Here is a 24549-nt window from a genome sequence, read left to right on the forward strand (position 1 = left end):
TGCCTTCGGCTCAGGTCATGATATCAGGGTCCTGGGATCCAGCCCCACATCAGGCTCTCTGCTCAGCAGGGACCCTGCCTACCCCTCGCTCTCTCTGCCTGCCTACTTGTGATCTCTCTGTCAAATAAATAAATAAAATATATTAAAAAAAAAAAAACCCATAAACAAGAAATTTGGAACACAGAATCCTAACTGCCCACCCTGTCCATGCCTTCCATTCAAATGCCAGTTAGTGTTCCTGGAATGAGGTAGGAGTGAGGGCTTGAGATAGGCTTTTAATCACTTGAAGTCACATTTCCTCATACCCAGCCATTCCATAGAAGTTACTCAAAAGGCTTCTAAGATTAACCAACCACACAACAGAGTAGAGTCATCTAGGTTAACAATTCAGTAAATGCTTCTTGGGTCGCTCAGTTGTCTGGCTTGATAACTGAACTCAAGAGCTGAATTCTTCAAGAAGTTAATGTTACTACCTTTTTATATAGTCAAACTTTGCCACTCTCCTAGATCCTTTCTACTGAAATGTAGACACATTCAAAGCTTTCCCCTCTTAAAACAAAACCACCTCCCTGGACCCACACTTCCATTCTGGACTATAGCCTTTCTAGAACTATTGTTATCAGTGTGTTTCCTCAGCATTCCACTGCCCACATCATTCTGGCTGCTCTGTGAAATGGCTCTAAAGTAGGTCACCCAATGACATCCACAATGAAATCCAACAGAATTAGTTCAGTATTCATCCTGCTGAACCTGTCAATTATCCAGTGCAGCCTTTTCCTAAAACATTCTTTCCATGACACTACCCTTTCCCTTTTTTCCCCCCACAGCAAGATAATCATCCTCCTATCTTTGCCTCTGACCTCTCCTGTAGGTTATCTTCTCAGTGTCTTGGCCTCACTCTGACTTTCTCTATTTGACATCACCTATGAAGAGAAGTCTGAACTTTCCATGGGATTCCTCCCAAGTGCACAAGCTGAACTCCCATTCCCAGCCCACCAAACTGGCTGGCCTCCAGTGATCCCTGAATCACTTAGCTTTCAGCCATCTGATCTTTTCTCTTCAATCTCTTAAGAAAACTCATCCAAATTCACAATGTCAAGTATTCTGTGAGAATATAAGTTAGCATACTTGCTTCTAACTCCTCCCAAGCTCCAAGCATGTATTTCCAAATGCTCTTGGATTGTATATTATCATTTGAAATTCAACATGTCTAAAACTCAACTTCTGGTCATCCTCAAGCTACACTGAGCTGCACATGATTTCCTAATTTCTGTTCATTTTCCCAACTAATTGAAATAGAAAACTAAGGTCAGTCCCCATTAGGATGGATGTCTGACTGCTGTTCAGCTCTACTCACTTTTAACCCTGGGACCCAGCACTTAATCCTGACACCCTGAAGAAAACCTCTGGTTCTCGGTGCTCACCTTCAGCACAAGTCACAGGGTTGCAAATATTTATCTCAGAACAGCCTCGCTGCTATACCTGCCCAGTGCTGTCTGACCTATTAAAAACACCACTGAAACTTTTCACTACGAATGCAAAAATTAAAGCGATGGTGTATTAATAGGGCCGTAAGATTTATTCAGTTTTTCCATTGAGCCTATTCTTCTGAAGCTGGGTTTCTGAACAGTCTCTTCACTCTGCCACCCCACACCCCAGAGCTTCCTGGCCAATCTATCTGTATCTCCATTGTTTAATTTCCTCCCCACCCACCTCCTAAGTGAATGCTAAGTTCATTTAAATTGTTAGAGCAGTGGTCTAAGCAACTTGTCTACAAAACCCAAAAACCAAAGGTAAAGGAGGTGAAATGCATACCTAGCTGATGGCCTCTCTCTCTTCTTTCACCGGGCCTGCAAAGGGCTCAGCTCCTTTATTTTTTTTTTTTAATTATTTTTATTTATTTATTTGACAGACAGAGATCACAAGTATGCAGGGAGGCAGGCAGAGAGAGAGGAGGAAGCAGGCTCTCCACGGAGCAGAGAGCCCGATGCGGGGCTCGATCCCAGGACCCTGGGATCATGACCCGAGCTGAAGGCAGAGGCTTTAACCCACTGAGCCACCTAGGCGCCTGCCCCATGCTCAGCTCTTTTAATTAAAGAAGCAATCTAAGGTGTTTCAAATGTTAAGTTATATGTATTTCAGGACCTTATAAAATCTTTCCTGTGCTCCTCATCAAACTGATGGGTATGGGAATAATTTAATCTAGAACATAAATTACAGAGTTAACCTATTTTTCTCAACTCTAAAGGACGTGTGTTCAAATATTTGCATTTAGCCCTAAAGACACACTTACCATTTATAAATACTTTGGATAGATAATCTGTTCAATTAAAAAAAAAAAAACACAGCTGATTAAATATCTCAAGTGAGCAAAATGATTTATATATGCAGAATGATTTATACTTTGACACTGTCAACTTTGATCAGGACTTCCTGGCTCACACACCCCTCTCATTGTATTACTGTTATTCCATTTAGTTTGTTAGTTGAGCAGTAAAATTTACTAAAAGCCTGTTTTCCACTGGACTGGCAAATACTGCCTCGGAAAGCAGAATTCTAAACCTTTCTCCCACACAATCATTTTGACATGGAATGGAAGGCACTGTGCCTGGGAAAACAGCGCAAAACAAAACATCATCCAAGCAAATTAAGTATTTTGAGGATTGCAGGGACATATTTTGCCAAAGCCACAGAAAGTTTGTTTCTGGAAGCTCAGATTATAACACTATGGTCATATCATAAAATCCCATTATTTGTCCACTAAAATACTTGTACTTCTATAATTACAGGCAAAACTGACATTTTTATGGGGGAAAAATGAATATAAGATTTATAATATTATGTAACTGAAAACGAACAATTCAATTTGAATTTTACCTTTCTTTCTGGCTTTAGGAGTTGGAACATGTTGTGGACTGAAAACCTCAAGGAATGATGAGGAAACGATGGGGGTGAGAGGCAGAAGTTCTGAGTTCCAGTCCTGCCTCAGTGGAGTTTCTTCTCGCCTCACTCTGACCTCAGATATTTGCACTCCTATGGCTCCACATTTTCGCCCTTGATGATTTCAGCCACTCTGAGGTTTCAACTATAATGTCTATAAAATGTTAAGGAACAGGTACTTGTGTTCTCAGATTTATACTCCTTACTTGCTTCAACATCGGCTGAACACTGACTACAAGCCAGATTCTAGGCTCTGCTGGAAATTAGAAGGCAGAAGCTTTGCCTTCAGTGAGATTAGGTTTTAGTGAGGGAAGACAGATAAACTTGAGTATCCTTGCGTATGGGGAAGGTGCTACGGGAACACAGAAGAGAGGCAATTAGCTGACAACTGGCATCAGGAGATGATGCCCAAGTTGAGTTCTGAACAAAATGTGCACAGGTCAAAAAGGCAGAAGAAAATTATGAGAACATTCCAGGCTGAGGTGGGGGGAGAAGCAACAAGGACATTTAGCTGTGCCACTAACCACACACACAGAGACCTCTAAGGATTGCAGTAGAGGCATACTTTCAAAGACACGGAGTCTTCTGATGGAGAGTGAAGGATAGGGGAAGTCGGTGGGGGGGAGGGGGTAGCAGGACCTATCTGATCACCTTGTGCCCTTTTCAAACTGTCCTGGTAGTTATGTTAAATCCCCTTTGAAGGCTGTGTGCCCCACCCAGCCTGTCTCCAAGGCAGGCCTATTGTCCTCCTCCTGATTACCATGCCCTGTCCCTCTCCTACAGACCATGAAAAACTACTGCACTATGAATACAAGGGGAAATACACAGAAAAGGGGGAGAAGGGGGAGTCTAAAAAGGTAGGAAGCCAACAGAATAGTTAGAAGAGAGGGAAGCAGAGAGAACCAGTAAAATCAAAGACTGAGTTTAGGTCTATCCAAAGGCTTCACAGAGCTTGGTAGCATCCCAGCTCAACAAGTCTAAAGTTGTAGTTATTTCTAACACATGAAAGGATGGTAAAGGCAGTCTCTGTGTGGGTGCTTACTAGGTAGCCATATTGAACAAATATTAAGGCATCTGGTTTTTAAAAAAAAAAACAACCATGGAGTTTTTGCATTATGGAGAGAAGAATTTTTTTCAAAGGGATGCACACTGGATATAAGATGATGTCCTTCTGAGAAGCTGTGTGAAAGCTTCAGAGGAACAGGACATCCTAGGGGTGGTGTAGACTTGCCATTTGTCACATTTCCAGTCTTACTGCTCCTAATCCCACTTTAACAGTGAGATGCTGATGGTTTTCTGGAAAAAACACAGTACAGCATAACACCCCTTCTGCCTGGAATGTCTCTCCTTCTACCCGATGTACTGAGTCGCCACTGCCTTCTCAAGGAAGTTAACATTCTTAACCCCCGTGAGTTCCTTAAGTGTCACTGCTGCCATTGTCATTATCAAACACTTGCATCTGGCCAGACTGCGACTCTAGCTCCAAGGAATTCGACAGCAACTCCCCAACAATTCTATTAAGTAGCGACCAATAACCTCCCCATTTACGTTTAAGACACGGAGGCATAAAGCCTACCCAAAGACATATCAGACAATGGTAAAGCCAATATTTGAACCCAAGCAGACTGATCCCAGCATCTGTGTTCTAATCTGTAGGCCACAAAAAAGAAAAGTAGGCCACAGAGCGTCCATGTGATAAAAAATGAGATGGATCTGGGCTGCCTGGGTGACGCACTCAGTTAAGCGACTGACTTCGGGTCAGGCCCCATGCTGGCCTCCCTGCTCCTCTCTCTGTAACCTTCCCCTTGCTTATGCTCTCTCTCAAAGAAATAAAATCTTAAAAAGCGAAACAAAACAAAACAAAAAGATCCTAGATACTACCATATCTACAAGGTTCTATATGGTCTTAATCAACATTTCTGTTCAATGAGCTCCTGGAGCTGGAGGTACATACACAATGGCACCTTAATCCAAAAGGCATGCAGTCTGTTCTAAAAACCTCTTTGTTGAAACTTCTTAATTTTTACAAAAATACAGGGCTCTAATTGGCACACCTGAAATGTTAGGATTCACCATTCCTAGGACAAGAAAAGTGTCTGAGAGTCTAATGAAAACCCTTGGCAATTTGAATATTATAGGATACTAAATCATATAATTATTCAAAGGTCAAGAATCTTTAACATTTAGTCTTAAAACTCTCCACTTGGGTGATGCAATCAGAAAATTAAAGTATGTATGAAAATATTTAATTATACAAAACAAGTAGGAATCTACCTATTTAATAACCTTTAAATAAAAAGTACAATGTTCTCCAACATGGGTATTTTTTTTTCCTCTACTGCATAAAAGGCACTTTTTAAAATGACATTTTTTCATGAATATGAGTACACATTTATTTTCCAGGGCCAGTTTGAAGGAAGAGTAGGATAAAGGTGTGTGAGATAAAACACTGCCTCACTCACTAACTGGCAGGCAACTCCAGGAAGCCACTGTGCTGGGCACCACGATAAATTAGAAAAACAAAACGGACTCATCTGAGTCCAGCCTCTGGGAAAGGTAAACAAGCATAGGGCAAAAGTGTGCAAATTCCTTTTAGTTGGAAAGGCACATGTATACAAAGATCCCTGCCTAACCCACAGGTAACCGGGTCAACACTGGGTACAGCGTTGGAATGACCAAAATTACCTTTATCTCAGGGAACTCTAGGAAGGCAAAATACCAGTGCTTAGGAGCACAGGCTGTGGAGCCAGAATGTCTGAGGTCGAATCTCATTTCTACCACATACCAACTGCTGTCAGTGGGTTCACTTGACCCGTCTGTGCCTCAGTTTCCTCATTTACAATGAGAAAATCACACAGAGTTGATGGACTTACAGTGCTATGGGGAGGATAGAAGGAGATCATATGAGTGCAGCAGGAACACAGAATGAAGTAACTGACGAATCAACACAGCTTAGCAAGAGAATCGATGGTGTGCATTTCTACTTGCACTCCCGCCGTAGCTAACCCACAGTTAGAGCTCACGAGATCTTGCCAACGCACGGGCTCAATTCCAAGGCTGGGTGAGGCTTTTGCTCTGTGGCAGTGAGGAGCCGCCATCTCAAGAGTTTTCCCAACTTGTCAGCAAAGAGGTCCCCACTTCTCGTACTGAAGCAGAATGAAATAGTTAAATATCTAATTCCATCCTCTGAGTCAGAAAAATGCCCCTCTGCTTGTCACTATTATTCATGTGCAACACAAAAATAACCACAAGGGACGTTTGTCCAGAAAAAACACACATTGTCAAACTGTGGTTAGTTGATTTGAGGTTTATGGTGAGTAAGACTCTGCTATTCATTTGCTCATTTTACTGTGAGAGCAACAGGCATAGACAATAAAGATCGAAGAAAATGTAAAACAGAAAGAAAAACAAAACTGAGAAAACTGTATTAAGCCCCTCATTTTTTGAATAATTTTTATCCATTTTTATTCGTGTCCTAAATCGAGTGTTCAAGACCTACCGTTCTGACGTACAGAGCTCCTGAAATCCAGATGCCATCCCTGTGCGTCAAATCCATCCCTGCCCTTGCCCCGTCCCATTCAGCAAGTATTACATTTCTGCTCAACCTGGAATCCCATGTTCTGTTGAACAAGAAACTTGCCCTGCAATGCAGCAGTCCTGCTGGGAGGACAGCATCACAGAATCTTGGAACCCAAACTAACTTGGAAGATTTCTCCTCCAAACCAATTTCTAGAGAAAGCAGCCCCAGAGAAACCCGAGTTGCCCAGCGAGCTGGTGGCCACACTCGCAATATTGGTCCTTTCACTTGCTATCTGCCTGTTCTGTCCTTTTTTGTTTAGCTTACAGCACATTTACCAGAGAAGAAACATAACTTCAAAACTGAAAGTCAGTGCTCAACTTTAAATAGCATCAAAAAGCATGAGGACACCTAATTTGGAGAATATACATGAACTGGGACAAGGAAATTTTCATCTGGGTTTGAGCAATCCCCACACCAGGAACATAGAACCGGCTAAGTTCTATAGCCTCCTGGCCAAGTTCTGGATAGGACACTCTACCATATATTTAGACCTCTTCATTTGTGTTTCATAGGACTCGGACCTCCACTCCAATCTGGAAAACATTTCGTGATAAAGAGCAGGATTATCCTTAATCCTTATCCCCCTCTCACACTCAAAGAACTGAAAGAGAGAGGGAGACAAAGAGGAAGAGTAAAATTCTCTTCAACACTATTGATTCTCCTTTTCCTTTGTATGTTACTTAGGAAGCTGTATTCCTGGGGCACCTGGGTGGCTCTGTTGGTTAAACGTCTGACTCCTGATTTCAGCTCAGGCCATGATCTTGGGGTCGTGGGATTGAGTCCCAGTGTCAGGCTCCATGCTGGGCGTGGAGCCTGTTTAAGACACTCCCTTCTCCCTCTGCCCCTCCCCCTACTCACACTCTCTCAAATAATAATCTTTAAAAAAAAAAAAAAAGAAGCTGCCTTCTTCCATCAGAAATAACTTCAGATGTGGTATTAAAAATAAGAAAATAATGAAAAAATTTCCAAAAATTCCACAAGCTATTTCAAGTTGGATTGATATGCACTGTTCAGGTTGGACTGAGAGAGCATTCTTTAAAATAAGTAAATATTAAATGGCAAATAAGAGGTTAAGGCAGTAATAAGTAAATTCAAATGTATAAAACAAGTAGATTTCAATTATTTCACCCAATCACCTAGAAGCAAAGATACTCTAAAGAAAATTGCATTGCCTTCCCAACTCCTTGGAGAGCCAGTTTAGTTAACAGCCTCTCTCTGCTTCAGAGATGACCATACAGCTTACATGTCAAACTCATTTTAAAGTGTCAATCATGTCCCTTTCAATCTAATTAGTTTGGAAAGTAGTGTCACTGACCTAGAACTATACAGACCATTTATTATCATATCATTTGATCAACCTAACACTTTACCTCAGTTGAGTTTGAGACACCTGTAGCCAAAATGTAATATCCTTTCTCCCACTTACTACTGGTAACTCTCGATACAATTTCCTATTTACAACTCAATTTATCTCTATGAATAAGCATGGCCAACTTCACAGAAGCATCGACAGAATTTGCCTTACTTAAGATTTCATGGTAATTAAAATTGAAAGGTAAGGGGAATAAGAAAAAAATCAGATATACCTCAACGAGCGGGAGGAAAGATACATCTACATCTATATTTAGAAAACAGATTTGAGTTTTTGGATCCCAAGAACTGCTAAAGGAGAGGAAAGAGGAAAAAGAGAGGAACACGGATAGGCCGGCAGAAATCTGGGACCTTATACATGGTAGGGAGACTATTCCTTTTACAAAATATCCATATATAATATGGCAAGCTAGTTTTATAAAAGAAGTCTGTGGGTTATAAACCCACTGTCATCAGATGGGTTTGTGTCATAATAGAGAAAACCTTTCTCAGGTTCATAGTATTTAGCCTTTGACCTGGCCAAGGGCAGGATGGAGCAGAACTGAAGACATAATAATTAGCTCCTGAGAGGTCAGAGAATACCCCTGTACCTCCATGGGAGGAGCTAAAGGCTAGAGCAGAGTGAGTGGGGAATGGTGGGGGGGGTTGGTTGTGGAAGCCCTGATGGCTGGAAGATACTAGCATGGCCCACTCTCTGGCAAGAACATGACAATCACCAAATCCTTTTCTCATTTTAGTGCTGCATATTTAAGAACTCATTTGCACATACTGTATGGAGCACTGGGTGTGGTGCATAAACAATGAATTTTGGAACACTGAAATAAAATAAAAGAACTCATTTGCAAGATAAACATGCAAGCAGGTAATCTCTCTGAACCACAGAATAATAAAATGAAGCAGAGACAGAGAAAACACATGCATCCACCACCAGTATGTTGCCTTCATATTTTTAAACATGGTATGAAAAACAGTAAGTATATCAGTTCTATTTAAAGTAATGACTCCTCACTCTAGAAGACAATAATCTTTAAAGCAGGATGTCAGCTGCTGGCACTTCCTTTCCTAGCCTGTGTTTCCCTTTGGAGTGGTTGCATTTTACCAAAATTCCAGTTTGTCTGAAATATAAGCAGGAGTCTTGGTTCATGTTTGCTTGATCAAGTAGTTATTGGTGAATATGATTTTCATCCGGTCAAATAAAATAAGCATATATCTCCAACTTACCTTCAGGTGAAGAGCCTGTCTTTTGGGAGAAGACAGCATTTACTTTACTCTTCTTACTGATATCACTGTTTACAGACAAGCTGGACTGAATTTTTCTATGCATTTTGTGAGAAACAGGTGCTGAAAGTCTTCGATTCTCCGCAGATACATGTTTGGCCCCGTGGTGAATTCCATTTCCATTGCTCAGACTTGTGTGGCCGTTCTTTATCTTGCTGGTTTCTTCCTCAGTTGGTTCCTGTGAGCACGTTGGAAGCTGAGGCAAGCGCTGGGGTTGGGCTAAACAACAGGAAAAGTTGGTCCAGTTAAAAAAGAAATATTTGAAAAATCATCAAAATATATTCAGGAACAGATTCCCCCCCTTCCCCGCCACTCCGGGCTTTACCCACGGTTCTACAAAATGGAGAGAAAAAAAAAGGAAAAATACTAATAAACATGGACATCGAGGAAACATAATTAGTAAAAAAGGTTGGTGGGGCAGGGTCATCAAAAGTGACTTTATACAAGGCATATGAAAATAGTGGGAAAGACTGCTTTGTTTTTTAAGAAAATTTAAGTTGGGATTCATAGACCTGTGCCCCTGGGGCAAATAATACATTATATGTTAATAAAAATAATTTTAAAAAAAGAAAATTTAAGTTGGAAACCTGAAAAAGTTATTACACACTCATTAGACAGCAAGTGTTTGTTTTTCTATGTACCAGGTCCCTCTTTTGGTGCTAGAAACATGGCAATATTATCTCAATAACCCTGATACTGGGATAAAATATTTAATCATCTTTTGAGAAAAAAGGAAAAAAGCAATGACTCCAAGTATCATAACTAGACAATATAGAAAGAAATAGTTTTCTTTTCAATTTCATTTTACTTTAATGTTTTTAAAAAGTTTTATTTATTGAAGTAATCTCTACACCCGGTGTGGGGCTCCAACTCATGACCCCAAGATCAGGAGTTGCATGTTCTTCTAACTGAGCCAGCCAGGCACTGTTTCTATCTCATTTTGAATCCTGGAGGAAACACTCCCTATATTTATTTTTTAATTTGGTATAAAAAAATAAACCATTTATGAAAAGTTGGAAGTAGAATCTGATAAAACACATCTGCCAAAATTAAACGTCAGCACTTAAGAAATGCTCCCATTTAGGTCAGGACCAAGAAAAAGTGGCTCAGCTTCATTCCTCTTATTCGACATTACACTGGAGGCACTGGTGAAAGCAATATAACGTGAAAAAGAAATAATAGGTCTGGAAAAAATATTTTTGAGATGCATCCCTAATTTGAATGTTCTAGGGGAAATTTTAGGAGACTACAAACCCCGAAACACTAAGAATTTAACAAGATATATACAAGATCAACCACATTAAAATCAGCAAAGTTCCTCTACGCCAACAGTAACCAAACAGCTAATATACAAGAAAAAATGAACCCTTTACAATATCAAAAAAATAAAAATAAAATAAAGGGAAAAGCCCCTCCCAAAGCTCCCAATAAGTATCTAAGAAGCCAGGAAAAAAAAAAAAATGGGGAGATTCTTGGCAAAAAATCACAGAACAATACTGAAGGACATAAAAGAAAATCCTACTAAGTGTAGAGTAAATATTCATTCCCCCCAATTTATTTGTTCAGTGTAATTCCCATAAAATTTCCAACAGACTTTTACATGGAACTTGAGAAGCTGATCCAAAAATTTATAAGGAAAAGTAACCAAGAATCGCTAAAGCAATTTTAAGGAAGTAAAAGAGGGTTGCAGCACCTGACTTACTACAGTCTTCTTAAGAAACTCCAGCAACTAAAGCCATGTATTATGGGTCCAGCACAAATAACCAGCGGAAAAAGAAGAGAGCACTCCAAATATGTATGTGTTTGCACATCTAAGTGCATATATACCTTATGGAGATAAATTACAGGTGCATGAAATGCCTATATATAAAAAGCAAAACACTTCAGATTGAAGAAAAAATATGAGAGGTGCCTGGGTGGCACAGTTGGTTAAGCATGGGACTCTTGGCTTCAAGCTCATGCCATGATCCCAGCTCTCTAGCATGCATGCTCGCTCTCACATAAATAAAATCTTTAAAAAGAATATAAGAGACTTACCACCATGATACTAAGGAAGGACAAATTTGATTCTTTGGACAGTGACTCATAAAGAAGCAGGATGACTGATAGGGAAAAATTGTACTCTAAGATGGCTGACCAAACCAGCACGGGAATTCCAGTCCCGTCTCAAAGCCCTTCCAGGTTCTTCTTTCCTACTCCAATTCCGGCACACGCCAAAAGTACCAAGTATGGGGAAGTAGAAGGGTATAAATCCCCCTCCCTGCTTGTGCTCAGGGCTCAGACCTTTGGAGAACCTCCTCCTCTGAGCCGCAGATGTTAATAAATAAACCTCCGATCCTCCAAAGTCTCGAGGGCCGCTTGGTTCTTCCACCAGGATCCAGTCTGGGTTCTGCAACATGACTATGCATCATTTGTGCTGTCTGGAACTTCTGAACACCCTCACAGATTTTCTGGTCAATACCTCTATCCCATTCCTCAGCTCTTCTGCAGTCAGGGGGCAGATATGTGACCTAAGCTCCACCAAGCACAAGGATGACTTACAGACCAGCAGTGGCCATTGCAAGACCCCAGCCACAACAGGGAGGTGGAACTCTCGCACAAACGATACAGAAGGCGTTTGTTGGTCTTGGCAGTGGGGTACAGTGTCTGATATTCACTCCCTAGCGGATCATGGGCTGATGGTGCAGCAGGGGGGCTGTCAACAGAGAAGCCCCACTGAATGGATGGGAATGATCTTGGCTTTGGAACTCCTGGGAGGGTCCGTGTGCTAATGAGGCGGCAGCAGAAGGCAAGCTGAGGACGAAGCACAAGCTGACACCCTGCAACGTTTCCACCTGCTGCCCCCACTCCTGGGTGTCCCCATCCCTCCAGGAAGCTCTCAACTGTCTTAATATTAATGCCTTACTGGAGGGGAAAATCAACCTTAACTTGACAATGCAAGGCCTCCAGTATCTTGTAGGCCCTCCTTAGCATATGAAAGTTCTTTTGAAAACCTCCCTTTTTCCCTACCCCTAACTCCCCAGTATGTAACCAGATACTCCTCACAACAACCCCCCCAGCCCCACCCCGTGCTGCCACTCTTTCTGCCCTCAGGTCCTGTCCCTGTGCTTTAATAAAACCACCTTTTTGCACCACAGAGGTCTCAAGAATTCTTTCTGGGCCATTGACTCTGTACCCCACCCCACCAAACCTCACCAATGTTCCAAAACTACATCACTAGTAAGTTTTTTTCTATTTAAATTAGCCACAGTGAATTCGAGTTTTTGCAGCTAAAGAGCCCTGATTCCTCTCTCTCCCAAATGTTATTTGTTTATACTGGTTAAGTAATGAGGTTATTAAAATCAACATTTACATTGATTGAGTAGCCCCTAAGCAAAGCTATCAATCATAGTGCTTCAGCAAAAACAACAGAAAGAACAAAAACTATTCCATTTGTTGCCAAAATTTTACTATTTTACAATTTCCTGTAATTTCAAAACCAAAACCTGCTATTTTAGTCTTTTTTTTCCATTTATGATTATGAGCAGTTATGAAATGTAAATTAAATCTGAATACTAAGAACTCAATTTAGAAAAAGTGCTGCATGCAAAGCTTAAGAATTATACATGGCATTGACAATGTCTAAAAGGACCTAATTATCTGTGATCTGGGGATTAGCCAAAACAGTATGTATTTTTGACAAAGAAGATAGTTTGCATTTGAGTAGGTTTTTAGCACATTGTTTACTTCCATTTTTATTCACATATCCTATGTCTCTTGAAGAAAAACATCTTTAACCTATCAAAACATTCTACTCATGATTGTGCCTATTTCAATTTTAAAGACATTCATTTCTTTATTTAACAAACAAAAGCATACTTTCCTACCAAATCTTGTTACCATTAATACCTGATTTATGAAACTTATGAACTCCTCATACAGTACAGTTTTTCGGTTCTTCAGCGATACTGGAGAATGATTATCTAAAAATTAAATATTTGGGAAAACCACAAAGTAATGGTGTGAAAATATATCAAAATATTTTGGTTTTCTCCTTATTCTTGATGAAAAAAAAAAAGGTTACTTCTCTGTTCAGCAGCTCTATGTGACCTTCTTATAACAAAATTGGACAAGACATCTGCAAGAGGAGATCTATTTCTTATGGGTGTGCAATCATTTGATCTAGAGATTAATCTGCTGCTCCCCTAGCTTCTTTTATCAACTAGAATGACATCCTAATGACTGCTATTGAACATGGATAGTTATGCATATGTATTTAAAGGGATGCCAAAGAAGACAGTTAAACCTCATCTGGTGCTCTTTTCAGAGCATTTACCAGTAATCTCGCCAAATAAATGGAATGTTTTGGCCCACTTTTTCTCTGAAAAGAATATTTTAAGCAATCTGAGAGCTTGCTTAAATTGAAATGTCCAACTGACCCATGCTAAGTAGCCTTCTTATCAATCAAAAATGTCCTGTCATAGTCCTTATGGATAAATTTAAAATCCAAGATAAATTTAAAATTAGCATGTCATAGTTAAACATTCTCAATAAATAAAAATAAAGGTGGTAAAAGACAACTATGTCTTGCCACCAAATTCTCAAACTGACAGATCTGACCTTTTTCTACTATCAAAATTGACTATTTGCAAATTACCGGGTATGGCTGGCGTGGTATTCAAACATATCCTTAATGATTTATCTACATTTCAGTCTTCAAAATGATATCTATTTCTGTTGGCAGATAAATGATAGTACATTCGTTTTTGTTTCACTGTCACCTAATTATTTTTCCTATAGTTTGTATTACGGTCAGGTAACAACCGAGTATTATCAGATACGCCAGATCTTTAACATTAACACAATTTCGTAGTTTTATGATTTGTTCAGATACATGCAGTGTGTAAGTCAAATTAAAACTGGATAAACCCTGGATAGATTAGCTATCTTAACATTTATTTTAACTTCACTGCTAATTTTTCATGGGTGTGACTTGAATCTTATGGTAAAATTATAAGTAAAACCAAGTCGGAAACAGGGTTTTATTCTCAAATAAAGAACAAAAACATCTCACTGATTAAACCCCAACTCCTTGGCTTTAAACAGATTTCTTCTCCTCATTTGTGTAAAAGTTGTGTATGGCTTTAAAAAAAAAAAAAAGCACACTAATATGGGAACGACACAATGCTTCTTAAAACACAAGTGATGCCTAGGGACCCTCACTCTCCCTTTAATGATCCACTGCTCTCATTCAGCTGTCTTTCTTTTTTCAAATCTTTACATATGTGACAGCTCTCAAAAGTAGACCATAGACCATCTGGCATTTTCAGAGGTGTAACTTGTGCAAATTCAGCTCTATTGGGAGCGCACTGCTATCTTCTGCCTGCGTTATAAAGGGACAATAGAATGTAGAACTTATGAGTTGTTTTGAATTATTCATTTTTTTGCCTGTATATTCAAGAAATTTTACAAACTCTGCATTTTGTACTACATAATCACATGCGTTAAAGGTACAAAGAAACTTTTTGACACCTCTTTTCTACAGAAAGCTGGCATTTTGTTTGATATGTGAACATTCAGCATCTGTTATATCATTCTAAACAGGATAGGTGCTTCTACAAAAGGCCCCATTTTAAACTTACTCTATATGAGCAAAAAAATGGATTCTTGATATTCAGTAACGAATGTAATACACATCAAAATTTCAAATACCAGTTATATGAACATTCAGCATCTACAAACCTGGATAGCATTGGTCACCGCTTACCATATGTGTAAAGAATTTTTTTTTTTTAAATCATTGCTCACACAATGCTGCATGATTGTAATTTTCATATCCGTGATGAATTGTTACAAACGTCTTAAGAAATACTGTGCTTTTCGGGTTCAAATGTTTTCAATCAGGAGGGAAACCAACAGAATTAAATCTAGTGATTTTCAATAAGAATAAAAAATATGGGAGTAATGAGTCAATAGCATGAACTGCTTTTGATTAAAAAAAAAAAAAAAACCTGGGTGATATTGTAGCCAATAATAACTACATTCGAAACTGCAGCTGCAGGAGTGGCAACATAAAGCAACATTTTGTTACAGCCTATAATCTATTAGTATGGGCAAGTCATCTTCAGTCCCTGGTCTTTTTCACAAATCATATTTAATAAAATTACAAAAGAATTCTCATACCACGCACCCAGTTTAAATGCTGGTTGTACACATACAAAGAAAATGTAAATGCTTAGAATTCACAATTGTAACAAAATTATCAAAATAGAATACTGCCGGGGGATGGCTTGGTATGAACAGAACTTACTCTTCCCAGAGATAGTTAATGAAGCTTTTACTGGGTGAGTGGTCTTGTGCTCCCCCATGGTCATTCTGAGACAAACATGCACGTGTGTGCGCGCACACACTCAAATGGTAGAGATTATATATATGAGTGACACAGGGTTTTATTATAAATATGTATAACATGCATCTAGACAGAATAATAGCTTTAAAAATCACTTCAAGATGCACTCGTGATAAAACTGTATTTACCTGTCATAATGTAAATTTAGGCTAAAATCAAGTGAAATAAGTGCACTAATGGCCAACTCTGTTCCTCAGCTTGATGCAAGCCTTCCTTGGTGTACCCTAGAGACACCCTGTACCCTAATACTCCCACAGTCTGGGAGCACCTGGTGTTTTCTACCTGTTTCCTCAATTCCCCTCCAATGGCATATCTGAAAATTACCATTTCTCTCTTGAGCCTCTGAACTTTTTCAACAGCTAGTACATTTTCATTTTATTTAATGTATATATTAACATGGTGAAATGTTATTTGGGAACATTGATCACTTTGAGAATCCCATTCGAATTCCATCTACCCACATGACTTGGAATGCACAGAGGGGAGGAGACTGTCTTATTAAGAAAGCATTTTTAACAGTAATTCATCAGTAATCAGTGACAGGGGTTGCAAAGACTTCTTCCCAAACAAAAGGATAAAACTTCCAAAGTTGTCTGGAGAATCCATCCTTTTCTTCATTTGGTAAACAACATTAAGAGAGTACTTAAACACCTTTCAGCAGAACCTGAAATAGGAAGGACTCCTAGCTTTTCCCCAGATTCACACTCCCCATTGTCCTGGGCTCCTGGCTAACCCACTTCCCCAGTCTTCCTGGTGGTTCAGTTCAGCCATGTATCCATGTTCACTCTGAAAGAATGAGAGCAGAAATTATTTCCGCCACTTCCATGCCTAGGCCTCAGCCTGGGGTGTGTCCTCTATACTTTGTTTCTTGTATTTGCCAACAACCCAGCTTTGACCACAGCAGAGGGAAGATCTTAGGCTGGAGAAACCAAATGGAAGGAACGTACAGGACAGCAGGGAGGAAAGCCTCTCACTGACCTGGAATGCTCATCCTATACTGTTCCCTAAGATATAAACTTTTATTTAGCCATGGGATTAATGCCAGGACTCACTGTTATAAAACACTAATACAGCTTCTATCAAGTCCTATGAACAACGATGCACATTATATATACTTACACGTGAACTGCCCCTTGCCCAAAGGACCCAAAAGATGCCACATTTCACTAGAAAGCAACAGTACATTATTAGCAGCAGAAAGACCACTGCCAAATCCACAGCCTGTGGTGAATCTCAGAAGATCGTAGACGAGCCTTACAATGCAGAAGCGGATTATTACTGAAGGATAAGCATGTATCACGCAGTTCTGTAGGGAAAGAACCCCAGGATTTCTCTGCCATTCGAAGACAATTTGTATCCTCACCACGGCTGGTGGGAAATCTAGTCGAGTGACCAACCATCTGGTTTGGTCAGGACTAAGAGAAGTGCGGGGATGCAGAACTTTTAGTTTTAAAACCAGGACATTTCTAGGTGAATCAGGACTTGGTCTCCTCTCTATCCGGGGCAATTTGTGCACAACTGCTACTGTTTTCCTTCAAAAGACACCAGCATCAGGAGATGGAGGGATGGGCACAGGCTTTGAGGGAGACCCACTAGGGTTTGAATTCTAGAGTCAGTATTTCCCAGTTTTGTGAACTTGAGAAAGTCACTCCATTCCCCTGGGCATTAGGACCTTCACTGGCAAAATGAGAAAAAGTGACGGGTCTCTCTGGACAGGTTTAACACTTCCCAGTTTCATACCATTGTTTTTCTCTTCCCTATAAAATTTTCCCGTCATTTCTTTCTGATTTACCATTAGGCTTTTATTTTTTCTTCCATTACTAGGGGTTTTTGTTCCCCCCTATAAATCAAAACAAAACCTTTTTAGAAATAAACAGGTCTGAAAAGAAGACACAAACGTTATCTTTCATTTTTCAGAAAAATAATGACTTCATTGAAAAATATACTAAAATATAAGGATTATGAAGGAAAATAATCAGCATTTTAAGATTTGCACGTTTTACTGAAAAGTCCCCAGCAGTAAACCAAAGAACAAAACATTTTCTATATTCCCTCCAAGTGTAGCCTTTCTTGAATGCTTGTTTCTAACCACAAACGAATGACAAATTTGGCCTGACTTTATGCCCACTCTTGCACATCAGTTTCTAGTAACTTACATGGATAATATGAGCGCCCACCACTCCTGCATTGGAGAACAGAGTATGTTTCAGTTTAAGTTAGCAGGCTTCCTTATGGATTGTTATCTACAAGCTTTATTTATATATTACAAGATCATATTGTCTTCCAATATAATCCCATAGTGAAGATGGGATCTCTGCTATGGTATCCCTTTGTTCTCAGGCTCAATAGGTATTTCCATCATTTGATTCAACTGATAAAGTGACATCTGCTTATAATTATTTATAACTGTATCAAAATTATCTAAATAAATGCATATGTACTTATATTTTATAGAAAATAAATAGCCTAAGCAGTGTTTTTTGGATGACAGGAAAACATATGAATAAAAAGCACAAAGTCACAGTCTTCCAAAAGTCTATTTTACATACTGAAATTTTACGGTTTTTTGTTTTGTTTTGTTTGTAGTTATAAAAGACATTTCTCAGGTTTTTTTTAAAAAAGCAATTAGTGGGCAGGCAAGCAGAAGCCTGAAAAGTCCTAGTTAAGTTTTAACAAAAAGCTTTCCTCAGGATTCTTAGAACAATAGGCAAGAGAAGCATCAGATAGCAATGACTCATATTTCAATCTTTAGACCATAAGTTAAACATTTCTTTGACCTTGCTGGCATTTCACCCTGGGTTTACAGGAAAAGATTTTAAAAATTATTAATACTTGTTTTTATAAGTATTCACTTTAAAAGCACCTGACTATCAGAATGGGATAGGACACATTCACACGTCTTTAACAGGTCAGAAATATATTTTTTTTAAAGATTTCATTTATTTATTTGACAGACAGAGATCACAAGTAGGCAGAGAGAGAGAGAGGGAGAGGCAGAAGCAGGCTCCCCGCTGAGCAGAGAGCCCGAAGTGAGGCTCCATCCCAGGACCCTGAGATCATGACCTGAGCGGAAGGCAGAGGCTTATTAACCCACTGAGCCACCAGGCGCCCCAGGTCAGAAATATTTTATTTAACAACATCAAACAACATATACTGCAGTAAAATTAGTGCTGGTAACAATTAAGGAAAGTACACACCAAAAACCCCAAGTATCTGAAACTTCGGAATTCATCCTGGAACTTTACATGCTGATTACAGCTTTCAAGGACCACAAAGCATGGTAGACCCCCCATGAAGAAGCACGCAGCACTCTAGGGTTTCAACTTAAGATACACACTGACACACTTGGACAGATGGAGAACTGCTTTCTGACATAGGTCCTAGACCCATCCCTGCTAAAGGGGTCCCTTTAGCCTTCCCCCATGGGATAAGGGCTCTCCAGTTAAGCAAGGATATAAGTTAAAAAACAAAACAAAACAAAAAAAAAAACAAAAAAAAACTTGAAACCAAGAGCTCTGATCAAATAGAAAAACCTGCATAGAAAGTATACTGTTAAAATGTACAAACACCTAAGTAAAGCCAAGAATGGAGAAGATGAGAATCAATACTTCCTACCATAGAAAATCAGGTGGCCGAGGAGTTAGTTAAAAGAAGTGGCCACCAGTTCCTGGAACACGGATCACGTGGGTACTGAGGCTGGAGCTTTGGGGTACTCTGCAGAGAACTACTTATATACTGGTATGTTGGACATCTGAGGGCTTTCAGCAGCTGCTACAAGAAAACAACAAACTCCATTCTAACCGGTGATGGTAAAGCCAACTGGGAGGAAAAAATAGAGCGCTATCCTTACCTGCAAGCAACACAAAGCTAGCAACACACAAATAAACTTGGCTAACGTGTAAATCCAAAGAGGTGCTCCCCTCTGCAAAGACCAATTTCACAAGCCTTCCTTGCCTGAGCGCAAGTCCTGGTGATCAGAGCAAGGACTGGATTTTGGCCTCCACTGGCCTCTGTGCAATTCACAGGCATACAACCCCACGCAGCAGCCCTAGTGGCCAGGGAGGTGAGACCACCGATGTTCAGATGGTCAGATATGGTAACTGAATTTCAGCAGCCCAATTACAGGTTCAGTCAAAATCCAGCAAGCCGATCACATAAACTCAAAGTGCTGAACAACGGAACAGGGAGAAGAGTGAGAACCGGGAAGCCAGAAACTGCAGACTCTGTCGGGTGCCTCCCGCACTCACTGCCCGTCAGTCGTTCACGCAACTCTGTCACAGGGGATACAGGCTGCGGAAGCAGCAGCCGCTGGGCCAAGCCTCACCACCCAAAGAAGTAATGCTCGTGACAGCAAGCTACTACATGGAGACAGAGGGAGACCAGAGCTCAAAAACGGAAGTGGCAAGTCGAGGGACCAGAGTCAGAGATCATTATTCAGCACTTCTGATGCCAGTTACCAGAACACCAAGTCTTCCCCCCACCCATCTCCCAAGAAAGGGTACTGATAAGCAATGAACGAAGATGTTAAAGAAATTATATTTTAGAATAAATCTCTAGCTTAGCAAATAAAGGCCTGTGACAGTTCCACCTTAAGGCAATCCCTGAATCTAAGTCCTTGTTAACAACAAGAAGAGAACTGCTAAGGCCCCTATAAGGGAGTCCTTCCCTGAAGCCCTCCTCCGTTCCGGCCACGGAGGACACCCAACAGAGGAAATCTTAGCCGAGAATCCTGGAGTAAGTACATCCGCTGACAGGAGAAGCCAGGCCAAGGTCAAGGGAGAAGCTCAATGAAGAGATGGTTCTGTACTATTCCTAACCTGAGGCATATGGATAGTCCCCAGACCAGTACCGTACTTGAAAGTTGACAATGCAGCTATCCCATACTCCCTTCACCATCATACAGCCAGGAGTATGATAAAACATAAGTTGCAAGATCACGAGGAGCTAACTCCAAATTTGACTGAGGTCACATTTCTGAACCATCTCAATGGAGGCATAAACATCACCCAGAGGTCTTCGGAACAATGACATGACACCAGCTCTAGATGCATCATCTGAACGTGACTTCGATTTGTCTCCCATTAGGGAGAGGCAGAGTACACATGTTTGTTCAAAGGATAACTGGGTCTCATTAAGAATATTGTGAAATCATATGCACGGAAACAAAAAGCACCTGTGTGTCCACACCAAGTAAATGCGTGGGGGTCAAGCAAGGACTGGACCATAGCAGACCCCTAACCTTGATCCATCCCATATTATCCACTTTCTTCTGGTGTCAGCATAGCTGTTTGTGAGAGCAGGACCTCAATTTACTAATAAGAACCCTTCAAAAAATAAAGCACTTTTAGTTTCCCATGTTTTGTACACAGAGCTTAACACCGGGCATTCACTGACCTGCCTTTGATTATACAGCAAGTGCCTTAAAGACAAGATTCCGTCTTCTTAGAGTTCCATCAACCTTATCAGGCACTACCTGCTGACAAAGAACCTTGTACAATGTTCAGCACCCAGTGGACACCCAGTGAAAATTAACTGATGATGATGAATTATACTAGCTTTTAAGCTGTCACTTGATCCCAGTATATAACAACCTTTCTGAATAAATCAAGCAACAGTTTGGTATTCAATACCATTATAAACTTCATCCTTCACCTTCATGAGTCTAGGGAATTGCTGTAAAAGCATAATATGAGGATGGTGGAGCTACAGCAAGGATTCGAGAAATTCTCTCTGCTATAACAAGGGAATTAAAGATTCAGTTATAGATATCATACAATGTGTAGGGAAATGCATCAAAAATACTAGTTAAGTGACCTTCTTGAAAACAGCATTAAAAACTCAGTAAAAATGATCTGACTAAAAGTCCCCCCCCCCCACCCTTTAATAAAAGTAAATCCAACCTAATGTATAAGTAAAACTGGTATCTTCTTTGAGGTTAGAGCAGTAGAAATGCAAATGAAGTTCCAGGCCGAAGACAGGGAATCTGGTGGAGGAAATGATGCACTGCTAACCGAACGTTTAAAAAGAAATTTATTTCTGGTAGCTTATACAAGGTAAATCAGAAAAAAAGTAAATTCCACTGTTATTCCCCTGAGCTTTAATATAGGTCATAACCCTCAAAGTTCACTGGTGAGTATTTGTTATTGGGATAGCTTTTCACTCTTCAATAAATTCCTTTAAGATATGGTCCGAGAAGAGGAAACCTTTGTGTTTTAGTTCTAAGAACATCCCATTATAGATGATGCTTTGACATAATTTAAAGATTTAGGACTCCAAGCAAAGTTCTCAGAATTGACTCTAAGGCTGGGATTGTCACAGTGATCATGTCAAACCCCTACAGGAGATCATGGAGAGCTTCCTCCCTAAGGAAGTAGTGAACAAGCTGCTTACCCCACATAACTGAAAACAACCTTCAAAAAAAAAAAAAAAAAAAAAAGGTTACTTGTGAACCACAGATCACATAACACAATGGAAACGTTTAACACAATGGAAAGGATAACATAAACACAATGGAAAGGTTTCCATATGTAAACGCATAAGCAAAAATAACATGATTTTCTCATTCTCATTTTGTCTTCTCTGAGGATGAAATCTCAGCCCCGCTCCCCACCCTCTTACAGGGCTACTTTACATTTTTGAAGACTGACTTGGAGAATGTGAATTTTAGTTTCTTGTCTTTATCAATGTATCAAGGTGATTTTTAACCTCTATAGGAATAAAATTGTTACCCAAACATAAGCCCCAAGAAATGGCTTCCATACAGAGGAAGCAATTTATTAACCACATTTAAAGATGGACACAATGGAGACCATTTATAAAAAGTTTTCTTCCTCTGATTTTGCCATTTAAAGCCACTAAATCCATCAGGGTGCCTCTGGTGACAAAACTAACTTAAATGTATTATAAAATATTTGTTAAGTATACTATAGTGCCAGGCACTGTTCCAGGCATAGGAGAGATTACAAAATTTACAAATACCTTACCCTCACAAAGCTTACAAATATTTATTATCTTGCATGACAAGAAATCCCAAGATAGGGCAGCTCTACTAATATTAATTTCCCAGGTTCTGTATTTTCACTGCCATCCTCGGCATGTAACTTTCCCATCAGACTCTTGCCTCATAGTCTCAAGACTCTCTGAAACACCACCAGCCATCACATCCAGAGATGATGACAGCCCTTGAAAAAAAGACATGCTCTTTCCTACTGTCCCTTTAAGAATATAGAGAAGAAAATCTCCTCCAGGAGATGTCCCTCAGGTTTCGTTGGTGCACACTGGGTCCACCAAACTAAAATGAAAGCTTCCTTCTTCTCTCCCCACAGATCAACACTTGCTGAAAGGTTTGCCCCCTCTACCCAACTCTATGAATGCTTCTCTATAGAAAGAAACCTGTCATTCATTCATTCATATAGTCATTTAATGAGCATTTACTAAGCGTTGCATTCAAGTGCCAAGTCCTTCTGACAACGTGCTCCAGCACCTGGAACAGGGGTCACTTAGAAAAACAAATGAAGGAGTGACAGAAACTACAACGTTCATTCTACAGCTCCTAATTTCAATTATTCAAGTAAAACCTTAATGATTACATATTTCTTACCTTGAAAAGTAAATAAGGAAAACGTAAGCATAACAGTTGCCTTTTCCCATAACTCCCTGATATAATTTGACTTCTACTTATTCCAGACACCAATCCTCTGGCCCTGTAACAACTAGCCCACATGCACAGTGTTATTTATAATATGCCAGACATTAATAGTTCAGATGAAATGGGAAAAATGAGAACATCTAATGTACTCGTCACCATAGACCTCATATTAATCTCATTAACATTTAGAAGAATGTTGCTCTGTCTTCCAACAGTAGATAAAAACCCATAAATAATCACTGGAGTTGGTAAAAACCACCACCGACAGATGTTAACACTTGAAGACAAAGAGTGGGAAGTGCCCATCACATATAAAATTATGTTTTCTTTATATGTTATGCTTTCTTTTACCAAATACTTTAGTGGCATTTCCACAAAAACTTGAAGGGGAAGAAGCCTCACCAAGAGGAGTAATAGGGTTTCAGGCCAGCCTAACAACAGGAGCAAAGTTCCGAAGCAGAACAGGGCTCACAGCATTTCCTGACCCGATGTTGAACCAGTGTGTCTAGATAATACTCCCACGGTCCTTTGGACCATATACTTACGGCCTAATTCAAATTATAAACATTAACAAATACATTAGAAAAATCACAGAATGTGCTTCCATCAACAATTCCTGGTAATATTCTCCCAGATACTATGTTTCTTCACCCTATAAGCCATTACTATAATAAATTATTCACTTATAAGACCACTCTCAGTAAAACTGACCAGAAGTTGACTTACATGCTTTACTGTGAATCAAGATATTCCCAGTAAAAGACTTCTTAGGAAATTACAAAAAGGGGCCATCAACAGTGTATGTAAAATACAACCACAATTTGGAATATTAGGAAACATTTATAAAAATCTTATCCTTTAATTACTTTCCAAGAAAGATCACATACATCCATTTCTCGAAAATGTACAAATCTATTTATATTGAAATTGTTCTGGGGCTAGAGAGAGTAGCAGGACTCATTCGATGTTCTTTAATAGAAAAGTGAATGGTTGTGCAAGAATCTTGCTACTATTCTTATGAATCTGCTCAGATTTTAGATAAGAGACTATCACTGTGATTTATACTTACCTTCCTATTCTATTCAAATTTCCCAAATCCGATTCCTTTACTAAAAATACAATTCTTTAGCAGTAGCTCTCAATCTTTTTCCAACTCCATAGGGCTTATTTGAGCAACACACATCCTTCAGTAGTATCTTGTGTGGGTTCAAAAAACAAAGTTCTCCAACGACTCTCCTATCTCCTGGCTTGCGTGTAGCACCAGAGAATCCTAATTCTAATACAGGAGCCACAGATAGGTAGAATGCAGACCAAGAGCAAATTTTTATCATGAAGGCAAACAAA

The 24549-nt window shown here is 39.7% G+C and overlaps 1 protein-coding gene across 3 annotated transcripts in view; it reads right to left on the reverse strand.

Annotated features, from left to right (window-relative positions):
* The window catches only part of LOC111151961 (MyoD family inhibitor domain containing), an 87520-nt gene that overhangs the window by 24862 nt on the left and 38109 nt on the right, over nt 1–24549 (reverse strand). For all 3 annotated transcript variants that reach the window (XM_022510209.1, XM_022510208.1, XM_022510210.1), the window contains one exon: nt 9113–9388. In XM_022510209.1, the coding sequence (XP_022365917.1) occupies nt 9113–9388 (276 nt within the window). The remainder of the gene's footprint in view (nt 1–9112; nt 9389–24549) is intronic.

The sequence above is a fragment of the Enhydra lutris genome, unplaced genomic scaffold (assembly GCF_002288905.1).
Source record: "Enhydra lutris kenyoni isolate GAN:26980312 unplaced genomic scaffold, ASM228890v2 scaffoldscaffold27, whole genome shotgun sequence".
Taxonomy (NCBI): Eukaryota; Metazoa; Chordata; class Mammalia; order Carnivora; family Mustelidae; genus Enhydra; species Enhydra lutris.